The 15,869-nt window shown below is 35.4% G+C and overlaps 1 protein-coding gene across 1 annotated transcript in view; it reads left to right on the forward strand.

Annotated features, from left to right (window-relative positions):
• Positions 1-1,578: 1,578 nt before the first annotated feature.
• LOC104080313 (aspartyl/asparaginyl beta-hydroxylase-like) overlaps positions 1,579-15,869 on the forward strand; it is a gene marked incomplete at its 3' end in the record, with an annotated part of 30,312 nt that continues 16,021 nt past the window's right edge. The window contains exons 1-4 of the mRNA XM_009582672.1: positions 1,579-1,594; positions 4,602-4,751; positions 5,516-5,560; positions 6,823-6,891. Coding sequence (XP_009580967.1) covers positions 1,579-1,594; positions 4,602-4,751; positions 5,516-5,560; positions 6,823-6,891 — 280 coding nt within the window. The remainder of the gene's footprint in view (positions 1,595-4,601; positions 4,752-5,515; positions 5,561-6,822; positions 6,892-15,869) is intronic.

The following is a 15,869-nucleotide window of genomic DNA, read 5'->3' on the forward strand; positions in this document are numbered from 1 at the left end:
ACGGGTCTTTTAAATACCTCTAGGGATGGTGACTCAACCACTTCCCTGGGCAGCCTGTTCCAATGCTTGATAACCCTTTTGGTGAAGAAATTTTTCCTAATGTCCAATCTAAACCTCCCCTGGCGCAACTTGAGGGCGTTTCCTCTTGTCTTATCGCTACTTACTTGGCCAAAGAGACCAGCACCCACCTCACTACAACCTCCTTTCAGGTAGTTGTAGAGCGCAATAAGGTCTCCCCTGAGCCTCCTTTTCTCCAGGCTAAACAACCCCAGTTCCCTCAGATGCTCTCATAAGACTTGTTCTCTAGACCCTTCACCAGCTTCGTTGCCCTTCTCTGGACATGCTCCAGCACCTCAATGTCTTTCTTGTAGTGAGGGGCCCAAAACTGAACACAGTATTCGAGGTGTGTCCTTACCAGTGCCAAGCAGAGGGGGACAATCACTTCCCTAGTCCTGCTGGCCACACTATTTCTGATACAGGCCAGGATGCCGCTGGCCTTCTTGGCCACCTGGGCACACTGCCGGCTCATGTTCAGCCGGCTGTCAACCAGCACCCCCAGGTCCTTTTCCTCTGGGCAGCCTTCCGTCCACTCTTCCCCAAGCCTGTAGTGCTGCATGGGGTTGTTGTGGCCGAAGTGCAGGACCCGGCACTTGGCCTTGTTGAACCTCATCCAGTTGGCCTCGGCCCATCGATCCAGCCTGTCCAGATCCCTCTGCTACTTTTAGCACCACCTCTGCTACTTTTAACAAATACGCAATAGGAAATTTTTCCTGGTTTACCTTTACGGCATGTGGTGTATTGCACTCTAGGGAAACAGGCTTTGCTATGGCAAAACTATCAGTAACCCTCCTTTGGGTCTGCTAGAAGCAAATATGAGGTGTACCGGGGCAACAGTTCTGATCTGAAAATTCTTTGGCAGTAATGCGTGTGGTTGGTTTCAAGTGACTCTTAGAAGATTCAAAACTACATTTTAGAAATTAGCTGTCTTTTATTCTTAAAGTAGTTAGCAAGTTTCAAATAAGCAGTCTCTACAGGATACTTGGGAAGCTTGGTAGAGGAGTGCCAACATGGAGAAAGTTTCTTGGGAGAGGGCCAGCTTAACAAATGCGAGCAGGCAAGCTTTGTGTCCAGACTTGTGTTTCAGCTTATGCTGATGGATTCAATGTCCTTAGAGCTCAGGCACTGAGGCATGCATTGCAGCAAAAATACTACAGTACAATGTGCTCGGTTTCATTCACTGCTGTGTTTGATGTTGGAAGATTAAGGGGAGGGGAAAGGATCAACTACCCAGAATGCTCTGTTAGGAGGAGTAAGTGAATTTGATTGTCGTCAGAATTAGATTGCCATATGAGTTCAGAAAAACGTTTGGCTCCTGAGGATAACTGCTCTAAAAATAGATATGGAAGAGAGATTTCTCTTGGGTCCAGTTTCGTGTTCCAGCTGAGCTGGCTTTAGGAAACTTGTTTGCTTCTGTTGCAAGACTACAGTGAGGATAAATCATTTCTTACTCTGCCTTCAACGTTAATTTTGGAGATATCGACACACTCACTCTGTCCGTGGAAATTGAGCACTAATGTTATGGCTGACGACACAGGTATGTTCCTGACCTTTTTGTGAACAAATGGAAAGTGCGTAGTTGCAAATACCGGCTCTGTCTGATTTTGTAATCAGCAAAATAACTGGCTTACTGTGGTATGTTGGTGTTTTCTAGCCAGTTTGCTGTTCTAGTCTGCATTACTGGCTGCCTCTGTTCTCTTTGATTAAATGTTCTCTGGGCTAGAGGTATTCCAGTTTATGGCAGCTGGTTAATTGTAACTTAGTTTTTGCTTGAGTAGAGCACACATTAACATAAAAGACATTGTTTTGTGTTCAAATATCTGACTTTAAAGTTATTTTTGGAGTACATGAAATTACTAGGTGTCTTTAATATACGCTAAAGTAAAAGGAAAAAGGTTTTCATACATTTTTATCTAGGTGTGACTCTTAATGCAGGGTGGGTGAGGTATAGGACTTTTAAAGATTTGCCATTGAGGAATAGAGCATGTTTTAAGACTTTGTGATGTCTGCCAAAAGACATCTGGTGGTTTAAGCACAGGCTTACCAGATATGGCAAGTGACCTACTTCTGACATGGCTGGCAGCATGTGCAGGGAAAGGGCTTGAATTGAGAATTAACTGTATGGAATGAGCTCTGAGCCAGCTCAGTCCTTGCAATGTTTTGTTCTGACCCTATGTGTAGGGTTATTTGCGCAGACGATAGGTAAATTTTGCATTACATAACTTCCATTTATATTAAAGTGTTGCCTGATCAAGCTGCCATGGTTGAATTCTTAGCAGAATTTTTCAAGAGTTTTGAAAATAATTTTTCTATAAGATAGGAGCATAAAAATGTATCTTTGTGACTGTTGTGAATGATATTTTTATAGCAGAATCTGTTTTTGAGGGATTTGCATGAAACAGTCTTTTAGACTGGAAAAAATATGAACCAGCTATGTTTGATTACTTAAATGTCTTTTTTTTTTTTTTCCCTGTTCTTTTCTTCTGATAACTAAAGCCCCTTTCTTCAGAGGCAACTAGCATTAAACAGTAGAAAACAGGTAAATGAGTAAGTGTGAAATACAGTAAGATTCTCTTTCTTGTTTGCCTCTTCTAATACCTAGTTTGCTCTAGAACAAAGTTGTAACCTGGAATGATTTAAAATGTTTTTAGTCTTAAGGTTTCATTTTAAATATGTACAAAGCTTCTGTTGACTGCATTGGGACACAGGAGTAGCCAAGTTCTACTGTTACATAGTATAATTGTTTATTTCTGAATATTAAAATTTCTAGCTCAAGACTATGTTAAATAATTTTCACACAGAGTTGATCATATTTTGAATGTACTGGCACTCGCTGCTTGTCTTTGCCTCTATTTTCAGGCTACCTGTACATCTTTCCCACAAGAGAGATGTTATGATGAGTTATGTATATGGACCTTGCACATATGTAATTAGGGTACTGTGCAGTAGCAAGCAATACATGCCTGATGTGAGGTTAAGTTGTCTTGGTTTCTCTCTGAATGTTATTGGACAGCCTATACCAAGGCAACTTTTTGTTTAATACAGAAAAGAAACTAAAAGGTTGGTATTTGATCTTTGTACAGAGTAGTCATAATAAAAGAATTTTTTTTTTCAATAAAATGCTGAGCTGAGTAAGACCTGATGTGAGTCAGTTGGTTTTTTTGTGACTTTTTTTTTGGTCTGAACTCAGTATATAGCACAATGAATGTAATAGAAGTTTAGTTTATTACGGCTGTGAACCTGATGGCAAGCAGGGTCTGAAAGTACTTCTGCATAATAACTATTATAGAAATAAGTCAGTCAGTCACCAATCTCATTACTCATCTTCCAGAGCTACTCCATTTTATTCTAAAAACAATCATGTTGATATTTAGTTGTTGAGAGTATTTTTTGTATTTTTCTATGATCAGTGTTGATAAATACATCAAACATTACTTGCAGTTAGTATGATAAAGTTAACTCCCCACCTTATTATATTATTACAATATTCATGGCAAAGTTTCTCGAGTATTTCAAAATCTGTAAGAAATAGTTTTACTTCAATAACTAGGACTGGATGTGGCTGAATGGGCGAAAGCTGGTGCTTAGAAGGGAATGAAGTGGAATAGGCTGGTAGACATGAAACTGTGGCCAAGTGCCAGACCTGCAGCGGTAGTATCAGAAGGCAGAATAGCAGACCTTGAGCTTTGGAGAAAGGCCGCAGGCATTTTTTTGGATGCACATTTATTTACTGCATGTATCCCTCTTTTCCTAAAATGATCCTAAAGCAATGGACCAAGCAATTTATGTCTTCTGTAGTGGCGATGCCCATTTGAAACCCCCTACCCATACGCTAGGTTGAGGTCTTTCTTTTCCCAGTGGTTTGTTTACAACTACTGTATTTTTTTATATATACTTACCTTCCATATGTGCGGTTATAAATGAAGGTCTGATTTGCATTAAGTCTCTGTGTCATCCTTTTACTTGTATGGCCCATGGGACTTGAAGTCTAAATTCAGCATGTAGTGAATCTCTGCTTGATTCTAAGCAACAGGGAAGATATTTTTAGTTGGTAGTATGTCTGAACTTGGAGTCTTAGCCTTAATATGGTTTAGATTTTGAAGCTTCTTAGGTTATTTGAATTTTCATGTTGATTCTGTGAGCTAATTCAACTAGCTTTGAAACTTGCTACAGAAGAAATGCTTTTCTTCCAAACTGTTTTTGCTGGCCGTATTGCCCTCTGGTGGCAGTTTGAGAACTGTTGGCACAAATGCAAAGCATCTCAAAAATGTTAAGCTCTATATAAATGTACACTAAAGGGGAGGGAGGGGGGATTTCCAACTAAGTTGTTAAGACAAATTACATGTGGGTTTTTAGTGTTTGGTTGGTTATAGGGCTTTTACTTAAATAATCGTTGAGCTTCCCACTGTAATTCACAGCTGTTACTCAAATGTCTTGTATTCTGTGTAGTCATAAGAAACAAGATTTATAATTATATCCTCAATCATAACTTTCTAACTGCCATACGAATCCATTTTTCCTACTTGTTTGCCTTACTTTAACAGAGACTAAGCATGGAGGAAGCAAGAATGGAAAGAAAGAAGGCCTCTCTGGAAGCTCATTTTTCACCTGGTTTATGGTAATTGCTTTGCTGGGAGTTTGGACATCAGTAGCAGTTGTCTGGTTTGAACTTGTAGATTATGAAGAAGTTCTAGGTAAGAATTCTAAATCTTAAGACGCCTCTAATAATTGTTATGATATACATTAAATGAAGGCCATTTTAAATTTCTAGATAGCTGAATTGACTACTGCAGTGTTTGCAAATGACCTACATGGTAAGAATAGGCAATGTAGTTCAGAAAGTACATCTTAATGTTGAACTCTTATGATGTTAAAATGGGATTCTCATAAGACTGGAAAAGGTTATTAACATACTGCATTTATTAAAGAATTGAAGAAATCTCCAAGGATAGATCTGGATCTCTTTGTAACATGTATGCTGTAGTTCATTTGAAATGTAAGCTAAATATGCATTGTTTCAGTTTAAACTCTCAGAAACTTGCAGCAGTGGTTGAAAGTGGGCAGCTAATGTTACCACTCCTCTGACGGACTGTGTTGCCTATAGAGTCAGGTCAACTGATCAGTCATCCTCTCATGAATGAGCTGTTGAATGACCTCAGTTTTAAGCTTGTAACAGTGATAATTGTATCTCAATATGACAATGTTAAGATAGTATTGTTAATATAGTATCTAAGAGTGAAAATTAGTGTCTCAAATTTCAAGATGTATGTCCGTAGGTAGAGCTATTGTCCCTGATCTTGTAGGCTTCAACATGCATTTCTGCAAGCTTTACAGCTTTACAAGTCTGTTGGTACATGCTTTTTTGATCTGGACTGATTTTAAGAGAAGCTTCTGGTTTGAAACTTAATTGGGTCTAGTGATGCAAATAATGGTTTCTATATTTTTACCATGCATGCAGCCAAAGCAAAGGATTTCCGTTATAACTTGTCAGAGGTCCTACAAGGTAGGATATTAGAGAAATAAGATTGCTTTACAGTCCCTTGGCTAAAAATCTTGATTTACTTTTTTATGTTTTTAATTCTTTACAGAATTACTGGTCTTCTGCAATGACATGAAACTCAGTCATTTCTCATCTCTCTCATTCTCCATGGTTTTGAAGATGATACAATTCTTATTTCTAGAGAATTAAATTTTTTTCCACCAGTCTTTGTGTTTACCTTCTAATTGATTGATTCCATACAATGGTGATGGCCTTATTTTTGTCTATTCTAGACCCAAGTCTGAACTTTTTCTTCCACAAAACTGTTTTCTAGTTTTCTAAGTACCTTATTAAGAACTATATTTCATTTGTTTTAATGGCAATCAAGTTCTGCCTCCATTTAGAGAATGACAAATGTAATAATAAATTGACAAACTATAAGGACTTAGAGTTCTTCTGCAGACAGAGTGCAGAGTTTCAATCCTATTAATAGTTATGTCTGAATTTTATCAAAACTAATTAGATAGCTCTCTCATCACTTGGTGATCCCAGGATACTTCTAATCCTGGATACCACGTTTCTATGCTAAAAATTCTTTTTGAATAGAAACTGTGTTCTCCTTTTGCTAGGGCTGGTAGAGCTGCAGTTTCAAAAATAAAAGTGAGAAGTCTGATGTATTCACCTATAGTCACCTATAACAGGATGGACAACTTTTTTGTCTGCAGTGAATGTTATACAGTTGTTGATAAAATTATGAATATTTTTCCGTTGTCCAGGAAGTAGGTTGCTTACCTTCTATTAACTTGGCACTAGAAATTACATACCTATCTATTTTTGTTTTCTGAGATTTTAGAATGGCAAGAAGCATATAATGAGAAAACAAACGGTGATTATTTGATTAATTCTTGTTTTATTATTTCTTTTCCCTCATACGTGCTGAATGTTCCTCGTGAACTTAAATTTTATTCTGAGCAAAGCGTGTTCACATGAAGTGCATCACTTAATTACAGGTTTGTTTTAAATCTGTGAGCACCAAAATAAATATGTGGAAAAAAGACTAACTTGTGTTCAGTCTGAAGTCTAGGAAATGCAGAAAGGAACTTTAAAATATTTGTAATATTTTCCAGGAAATTTAAAATATTGTTAAGAAGAGTATGGCTAAATCATTAAAAAAAATATGGTAACAACCTAGCATTGACAGTCAACCATCGCACATTAAAAGCACTGTGCTGGAAACAAACTGCTGAATCCCTAATTCTTTCTTCTTCCTCTCTTTGCATTTCTAGGCAAACTTGGGATCTATGATGCCGATGGAGATGGAGATTTTGATGTGGAAGATGCTAAAGTATTGCTAGGTAAGTACAAACACAGATGGAGTAATTATATAATTCAGTTGTCATATTCATGTTTGGTTTTTGTTTCATGTCAAAACAATATTTCTGTTTTTTCCTAGTTGAAGAACTTGAATTGATTTAATTGTGGTGGGTTTTTTTCTTACTGCAAGTTGTAGGATTGTGTGTGCAACTTGTTGTAGCATTGTGTTCTTTTTCTTCTAATACAGCAATGTAAGTGGAAAGCATTTAATTACTTACAGAATGATTTTGAAGTTAGGTGGTTGGTGCTGCTCTATCGACTTTTGAAAAGATGGTAGTGATTATTAAGAAATTTATCAGATGCAGGGCTTAAGATGCTTCAAGAGTTAAAACATTGTTTATGTTAACATGTTAAGCCAGGTCCATTTTAAAATGACTTCCAACAGGCCTTTGTACTTCGTAGATGACAATTCATTTAGCATATTTTTGTACTGTCTTTCCTCTATTCTGAGTTCTCCACAAGTCTGTTCGTTTTCTTTGCCCTTCAGAAATCCTACATGACATGGATTTTTCTTCTTTGATGTTGCAACACTGGTTTTAGGCTGCTGTTCCTTGTAGTTTAGGAGAAAGTCTTTCTGCTCACCATGTATCTTCAAAGAGAAATTTCAATTGCTAGACATGCTTTGTGATATTGCCCTTCTACCTACATCTTCTAGGAGTTAAAGTACCACCATCTTCAGCTTCACAATCAAGCATTGGATACATACTTCTTGCATACCTGATGTTAGAAAGTTTACTTTTCTTTAATTATTTTGTTCAAATGTAAACCTATTCTGAGCACACAAACCTAGCAAGTTAAACAAATAAACAAAACAACAAAAAACCCCAGCATAGTAAATAATGCAGATTTGAGCAGAGGGCAAAGCAGACTGTCTCAAACTAGTCAAAGTTATCAATAGTGTATTAGAATCATAGAAGCCTTTAAGATCATCAAGTCCAATCGTTAACCTAGCACTGCCAACTCCACCACTAAACCATGCCCCTAATTAGGATGTTACGGCTTGCTATTTGAAACTCATACTCCATAAAAATCAGTTTATCATCAGTTTATTTTTCCCCACTTATGTTTGCAGAAATAAGCAAACATTTGGGGGGGCTCATTTGTTTAATCCCTTCATGGTTAAAGAAAACCCATGCAATCAAAATTACTGAACTAGTTTGCAGTGGTGTGAATGTGAGAGGCACTCCAAAGAACCTCCAGTGTTCTGAATGACTTCAGAGCTACAAATTGGGTGGTAATTATAAATGGTGAATAAGATAACACTTTGTACAGTTATAATCCTAATCTTTCTGTCTGTTATGTAGTGTACAGAAAGTGGATATCAGTCTCTTGTGGGTTGTATTAGTTGGATTCAAATTGCCAAGGTGGTAGCCAGAAACATGCTGCTGCCTTGTTACATCTCTCTTTTATGCAGCTTGATATAGCTGGGAATTCTGCCAGAACATGACAGTGTTTCTATTATAAGCTTGTCTTATCATGCATTTAAACCTTATACTTCAAATGTGACATTAAAAGGTCACAGATCAAAAGTTATTTTTATTATTTTTGAACACTTGCTTAGAAATATGATTTAATCTCATTTAATTTTAAGAATATTTTCTGCACTACAAAGGAAATGGTAAATTTTGAAAAGCTACATGACATTGATAGAAATTATGAATACAAAAATACTTTTTTTCTAATAACTAGCATGTGATATTATTAACTGAAATTCCCAGTAAATTATTGTGCTTGTTTTTATTTAACATTTAATATGAACTAAAAAATGAACACCACTATGCAGACTATGATTATTTCATTGATGCAGAAACTGGAAGACTAGGTTCCCTCTTGAGGAATTTGTGTTTCAGAATTAAGTCTTTGTAGTAAAGAAAACCAAATAGTAAGCCTGTATTCAGCTGCATTAGGGTAACTTTCTAAATATTGAATGCATAGCTCCTTTTATATTTTATTTGTGAGGATTTTGGTAATACATATGCTGTGTTTGAAGGCTTGTTACTTTCTGGGATTTTTCTCTGGGTCAGACTACCATAAAAGCAAGTGGTTTCTCTGCTAGTTTAGTATTGACTTAAAAAGGAGATACCACGGTTTGCTGTTTAATGCTAGGAATTCATATGCTTTTTTCTTTTCTATTCTTTAGCTATTACTAAACTACTGTATATTGAAATTGTGGCATGTACAGTGGTTTAATGTTGTCCACTTCCATAATCTTTCATTTTTGCTACAAATTTAAAGATTTAATTTGCATATTAATGATAAATATATTAAGTTAATTTAATTTTGAGAAACGCTTCTACCAGGGTGAGTTTATTTTATATTTCAAAGAATGGTTTAGTAGCTGATAACTTAGTAGCTTTCTGTACTACCTGGGCACACCTAAATAGAAGAATTAAAATTTATTATTTTATTTCTTGTATATATAAGGTATGATAGGGTCTTTTTATTTGTTGAAATCAAAGGAGGTTTGATTAAGTTCTCTTGAGGTATTTGTGTATTTTTAAAAATGGTGTGCAAGAAGTGTGTTCTTCCCCCCTTCCCACGTAAGGGGTGGGGGGGAAACCGCCTAAAACCCAGCCAGCCAACCAACCCCAAATATTTGAGTTAGTTTTGCATTCATTTATCCATCCAGGGTGGAAATGCAAACTTTTTGAAGCTAGACTGCAGTTATCTTGTAGATTCTTTCTTTTTCACAGATGTTTTGTGAGGTTCTTTTTACTGAATTCCTTTTGGTAATGGGAAGAGAGGCTTCTTAATCTGCTCCTTTGAGGGCTGCTGTCATCAGTAATTCTCTTCCCACTTTTTGTCTACCTCACTCTGATTGTTCTTTGAAGGAAGTTATTCTTCTCAGGAGAAGTGTCATACCTCTGTACTTGAGAACTGAGTACAGAGAAATGGTGGCTTTAGTAGTGTTACAAAAAAATGCATGTATAGGGTGTACCAATGTCTGTTGTAATAGAATCTTTGGAGCCGAGCCTTTTTTTGTACTTCAGTCCTTTTTAACAAGCAATAATATCCTGAGAAATTCTACTTAAATGGCTGCAGTAGTTAGTACAATTTTGGAACTGCAGCTACAGAAAGTCATCAATATATTGTTCTTGTGCATTTAGTTCAGAGTAGTCTGGCTATGCAGACAATGGGGGGCGGGGAACCCCTTTGTATCAGCAAACAAAGGGTAGTAAACAGTAGAATCCAAGCTTTTGTAAACCAACTCTTTTTCCCCTGGTTTCACCTATGGTAGAAAAAGACGTTTGCAAGCAGTCGTACAAAGATGGCACATTCAGAAAATCTGTGGTGAGATAATAGGAGTTGAAAGAATACTTTTGTATGGTTCAGCTGTTTAGGATAAATTTCACACTCTTCTGTATTTTTCTCATGTTCTACTGTAGTACCTTCAAATATTAAAAGCTTGCTTATATGCTCATTCTTGTAAAAGAGAAGTTTGCAGGAGAAGAAAGGCTTTATCTTGTTAAATGAATGTAGGCAAGCCCTCTGCCCCATTGGTTGTGGTAACGCTGTTGAATAGATAAAGATTTTGACTCCCTCGATTACTGTTTGATTTAATTGTAATGTTTAGACTTCTCTTGAAATAAAGTAGTTATTTCTTGTGAGTCACTGATTTAGCATGGTATGGCTGCCTGATTGGGCAGTTCCATTTTTGTCACCATTTTCAGGCACTTCTTACCATGCTTATATGTGCGTATCAGTACGTGAGTTTTACTTTGAAAAGCAGTTCTTCTCGATTATGGGGATGAATGAAGACCAAAAACAGTTTGAGTATTAATTAGTTTGCGTGTTTTTTTATTTTAACTCTTTCTAAGAAAGAAAAAAGATAAACATATGAAATAATGTGTCGCTTTCTGTAACTGAGGCTGAAGTGTCTTTTTTCTTTTTTTTTTTTTTTTACCCTTAGATTCAAGGCCATTACATTAATCTTGGATAGTTTTTGTAAAGAATTGTAAAGAAAGGGTTTGGGGTTTTGTTTTTTGGTGGTTTTTATGGTCAAGACTATAAGACGTATTCTTCCAGTTTCTCTGGTTCTCTTTGGTGTCCTAATCTTTTCAAAGAAAGTATGCTGCTGTACTCCATGTTACATTTTGTGAAGATAATTGCCCAAGAGTTTTATTCTCGATTTAGTGCAAGAACAGGGGCATTCTTCACATGCTTACAGAATGCTATTTAAAGCCTTGGGTCTTTTGTGAGTGGTGGGTTGTTTTTTTGTTGTTGTTGGTTTTTTTAATGCCTGATTCCAACAGAATAGAATAATACAAATATTTATAATTCTGTATTTATAACTTAGATTTGATTTTTTTTTTTTAGATTCAGATTTCCATTCTTAAATTGAGATTTCTTTCTTCAATACATATACTTACTTTGGTTTATTTCTTTACATCTTGCTTGGTCCAAATTTTGAAAACAAATTAGAATGATGACTGACTACCGTGCATAAAGTTAAGTCTATAAAATTTAATTTTTATAGAACTAAGCCATGGAAGAAGTTGGAGAGGGATATTTATAATACCTTGATTGCCTCCTGGATTCAATCTGTCATTTTTAAACCTTTGGGCTATCCAGTGAAAAATTAAAGAGAATGGCTGGTCACTCAAGTAGAGGTTCTGGACATCCAGGTACAAGGATGTGGAACATCATGGACTTGGAAGTTTCCTCAGAATTATCATTGATACTTTCACTATGTGCTGTAAGAAAAACGTGTTGAAATGTGTTAAATGTCTCTGCCATGAACTCCTCTATCTTGAATGTTTCATTAACCTGCACCTAATATTGCTTTGTAGTCTGCATGTGCAACATGTTCACTTTATTTTATGTCTCAACAATCTGTCTTCACCCTTAGCTCACTTTTCTGCTTCTCCTTCCAACACAAACAAAGGTTTGTTCTGGTTAGAAGTGGGGGAAATTCCTCCCTCTCCCGCTTTAAAGCTTACCAATAATTGACGTTTGTCATTGCTTGATAATTCCGTTGTACTTTTCCCAGAATGGAAAAGTTGAAACGTTATTCAGTAATAATTGTGAAACAGGGGATTTTCATACCAAAAAACAGGAGGTAAAAAAAGAGAGCATTAATCATGGCTTATTTGTGTTTTACAAACACCAGTTAGATCAGTAGGTCTTGTAGCCCAAGATAGCAACTCCTGGTATCAGAGAGTTTAGAAGTGATAAGCTCTTTCTTCGCTGCTCTGGCCATGTCTACTTTAGCTGTCTTTAGCCTGCTTTAGATTTTCTATGTAACAACACATACACCCTTTATATTGGCTACCTATTCATTTTTATCTAGTGTTCTGTATATCCCCAGTTTTGGAATTAATTCCTGAAGATTAAGTATGTCATGTAGAATATATATCATAGGGAAAAAAATGATTGTGAAGCGTGTTTAAAAAAAACAAACAAGCAAACAAACTGCAAAACAACCCCCCCAGTAATTAGAGTCCTCACTTCTAAGCAAAATCAAAATTCTGCATGGTAGAATAAATGTTATCCTTAACAGTGTGTCTGTGACAAGTTTGTTTAAATGCTGTTTGCTTTTAAATATTATTCTCAGCTATCAATTGCAAGCTCTCGAATTTGAACATGATGGTTTAAGAAAAAAAAAAGGCAAATTGGATGATTTTAAGTAGTGGAGGATTACTGTTAAAAAACTGTCTAAAGGTAAATGCTGTGGCAAGAAAACTGTGAATATAAGTGGATTTGGTTTTAGGACTAGGAAGAAGGGAAAGCAAAGCTGCTGCCTTTTTTAAGATTTTGGCATAATATTGTGCATGTTTATTGTCCAAATTATAGTCTGTACTTTGAAAGATTCAACTATCTTAACATCTTTCTATTTCCTAATTAGCATTCCTGTAGAGACTGCTGTCTGTGACATGAGATGTCTTTCACAGATCCTCTTTTTACAGTTTCCTCTTTCCACCTAACTGCTGTCTCTTTTTTTTTTCTCCTCCTTCCCTGTCTCTCTCTCTCTTTCTTTCCTCTATTCTTGTGTAGGCCTGACCAAAGATGGCAGTAATGAAAATATTGATTCCTTTGAGGAAGTCCTTAATATTTTAGCAGAGGAAAGCTCTGATTGGTTTTATGGCTTTCTCTCATTTCTCTATGATGTATTGACTCCTTTTGAAATACTAGAAGAAGAGGAGAGCGAAGCTGCAGATGATGTTGATGGTACGTCACAGAATGAAGGGGTTCAGGGAAAAAAGACTTGTGTTATTTTGGATTTACAGAACCAGTGACGGAGAGACTAATTTGATTGGCTTTCGAAAATGTCCATGAAATCATCAGTCTTAATATAACAGGAATTTATGGCATTGAGGGAAAACTCCCAAATGGACTATAAAGACTGAACTAAAGTCAGCCATGTAATGTAGTTTTGCTAGTTGAAAGCCTTTCAGTGACTTTTCCATTTTTGTGACAGGACGACAAATACTACACAGTTGTGTAAATATGTAGAATGAGATGTGTATCTGCAGTTGTGTAGTTGGTTTCTGTATGTGCTTCAATTTGTGCATTTTGTGCACAAAGCTAAGTGTAATAACCTCTGCTGTTAACACTATAACATTTGTCTTTCTAGCAAACATTAACTGAAGTGTTTTGTAACAGCTTTGATTGTAAAGTATTCTGGCATGACTGCATAATGTAAATACATATATTTATATGTTAATCCTTAATATAGATATGACAATGATAATTCTCTTGTGAAATATAATTTTAATAAATAATTTATTTTGTGATTCACTGATTTCTCAGATAGATTCTTTTCACCTGTTCAAATAAAAGCACTTCATTTAGAAGTGCTTGAAAATTTTACAGAAACACTTATTTCTAAGTTAGCTAACATCTGTTGTATTCAGAAGATATGATGTCACATATGGTTTATTCCCACTAATTTGTCTGTTTTCAAACTAAGTTTTCAGTCATCTTTGTAGTATAACAATCACACCACAAGGGCTGTTCTAAATTTGAGGTTTTTTAAGGTGGGCCTTTTATGGAAGTGGGAAGCTGTGATTATGTATTTCTAATGTAATACTGAATATATTAAAGACTAATTGGAAATTACAATGCAATGTCTTCTATTCCCTGCTAAATTCAAGAACTTAATACAGTTTTACAAGTTTTAATCCTTTTCCTGTGAAACTGTTTTATGACAGTTGTTCCAAAAATATTTTTCATGTACATGAATTCTGTCTGCTATCATAAAGTAATCGGTATAGAAAGGGGAGTTCATAATTGTGTTCTGCAGTTTGTATCAGTACTAAAAGCTGAAACTGAGCTGTCATTTTAATACAAGAATAGTGTACTCAGATTATTATTAAAATTATACGAAATTGTTTATTGTGATGCCTGCTATGCTTAAGTTTGTATCTGTTTTCATATAAAGTTTATACTCAGGTTTTAACACTAGTGGATGCAGGCTGAAATTTTAACCTGTTTCTAAATTAAATGAATTTTTGCTTGCTTTGGCATGGCAATTTAAAGCAATTTAACATGCCTATTTCAAAAAAAACTTTAATTAAATCATCCAAATCAGGGTTCTACTCAATATTTTAAAAGTAATAAAAAAGAAAAATTGATAGTGTTAAGCAAGTGAAGTGTTTAAAAAAAAAAAAAAAAAGTTGTGAAGTGTTAATACTGCTGCTTAAGATGAAATAGAGCCACATAAACATTAGTCACATTTTTCTTCCAGATATTGGAGGATTAGGTTATAAGACAGTTAATAACATGTAAATTTAATAGGTTTTTTTATGAGATATATGAAGCCTAAGGCAAAGAAAATAAAAAAAACCCCGTACTTTATGAAAATAAATGCTAGTAGATCTGTGGAATATTACTGAGAAGTTTCTTATCAAGTGGAAGAAACTTCCAAAGTATCGGAGATGTAGGAAATAAGCAAGCTTGGTTTGTTTCGTTTGTTTTTTTTCTCTTTTAATTTTAGAAGCAGATATGAATTAGAAATAAAAGTTTCATCACTATTGTGGGATAATAATATCTCTTAGTTTGAATTAGAAAAATTGTTATGGAACATTGAATTCTATTGTAGATGCTTCAGTAATGGAACTAATAGCCAAAAAGAGGATGAAAACATCTACTATGAGAATTCTGTATCATGAAGTTTATACCAAATAGTTAAAATACACGTTGATAATCTGATGATGTTTCCATAATCTGATGGCGTTTCCAGTGAAAGAGATAAATACATTGCTTGAACCATGAGAAAGCTGCAGGCACTCAAATAGGTAAAGGTTACATCAGTTTAACTTGGGCTAGGGAGATGAAATGCCGGCCAAGAAAGTTCTGATTTGATATGGAAGTTCCTTGTTGATTTTATTAAGTATGTGGAAGTCTACTCAAAAACAATTATAATGGGAATAAAGAATTTGTAGGAAGAGAAAAAGCGGTAGCAGGGGAAGACCTAGGGGAAATATTAACAGTAAATAACTTTCTAGAGTTTAGTTTCCAGAATATAGTTGTATTGTTTTTTTTTTTTCAGAAGTGTTCCCTCTTGCCTGGTGGTGTTCCTGTTGAGTTAACAATTAAGCCCTCACCAGTGGTGAGCAGAGTTGTCAAAGCTCTCCTAAAGTTTGGGATAGAAGACTTTGATTTTACTGAATTGCATTAATTGTTGTGATTGCAAGCAGGACTTGGCTAGTAAGGGTGGTAGTAAGATTTAGATGAGTCTTCAGTTATATCAGCATGGAATTTAAAAAAAGAAAAAAGCATTTTAACAGCAAAAAGGTTAAACTGAGTATGATATGCAAATAAGGAAGGAAAACTGAACTATATCTCAACTCTTGCTTCTAAGTCCACACAAAATGTTTGAAATTAGTTGAGGAAATTGAAACCTAAATTTTTAGTTTGATTTGTAGTGACTATCAGTCGTATAAAATACAGTCAGTATGTTAATATTTTAAAACAAGTCCAAAAAACATTTAAAGTGATTTTAAACTGTAGGTGGAAA

The sequence above is a fragment of the Fulmarus glacialis genome, unplaced genomic scaffold (assembly GCF_000690835.1).
Source record: "Fulmarus glacialis isolate BGI_N327 unplaced genomic scaffold, ASM69083v1 scaffold45217, whole genome shotgun sequence".
NCBI lineage: Eukaryota > Metazoa > Chordata > Aves > Procellariiformes > Procellariidae > Fulmarus > Fulmarus glacialis.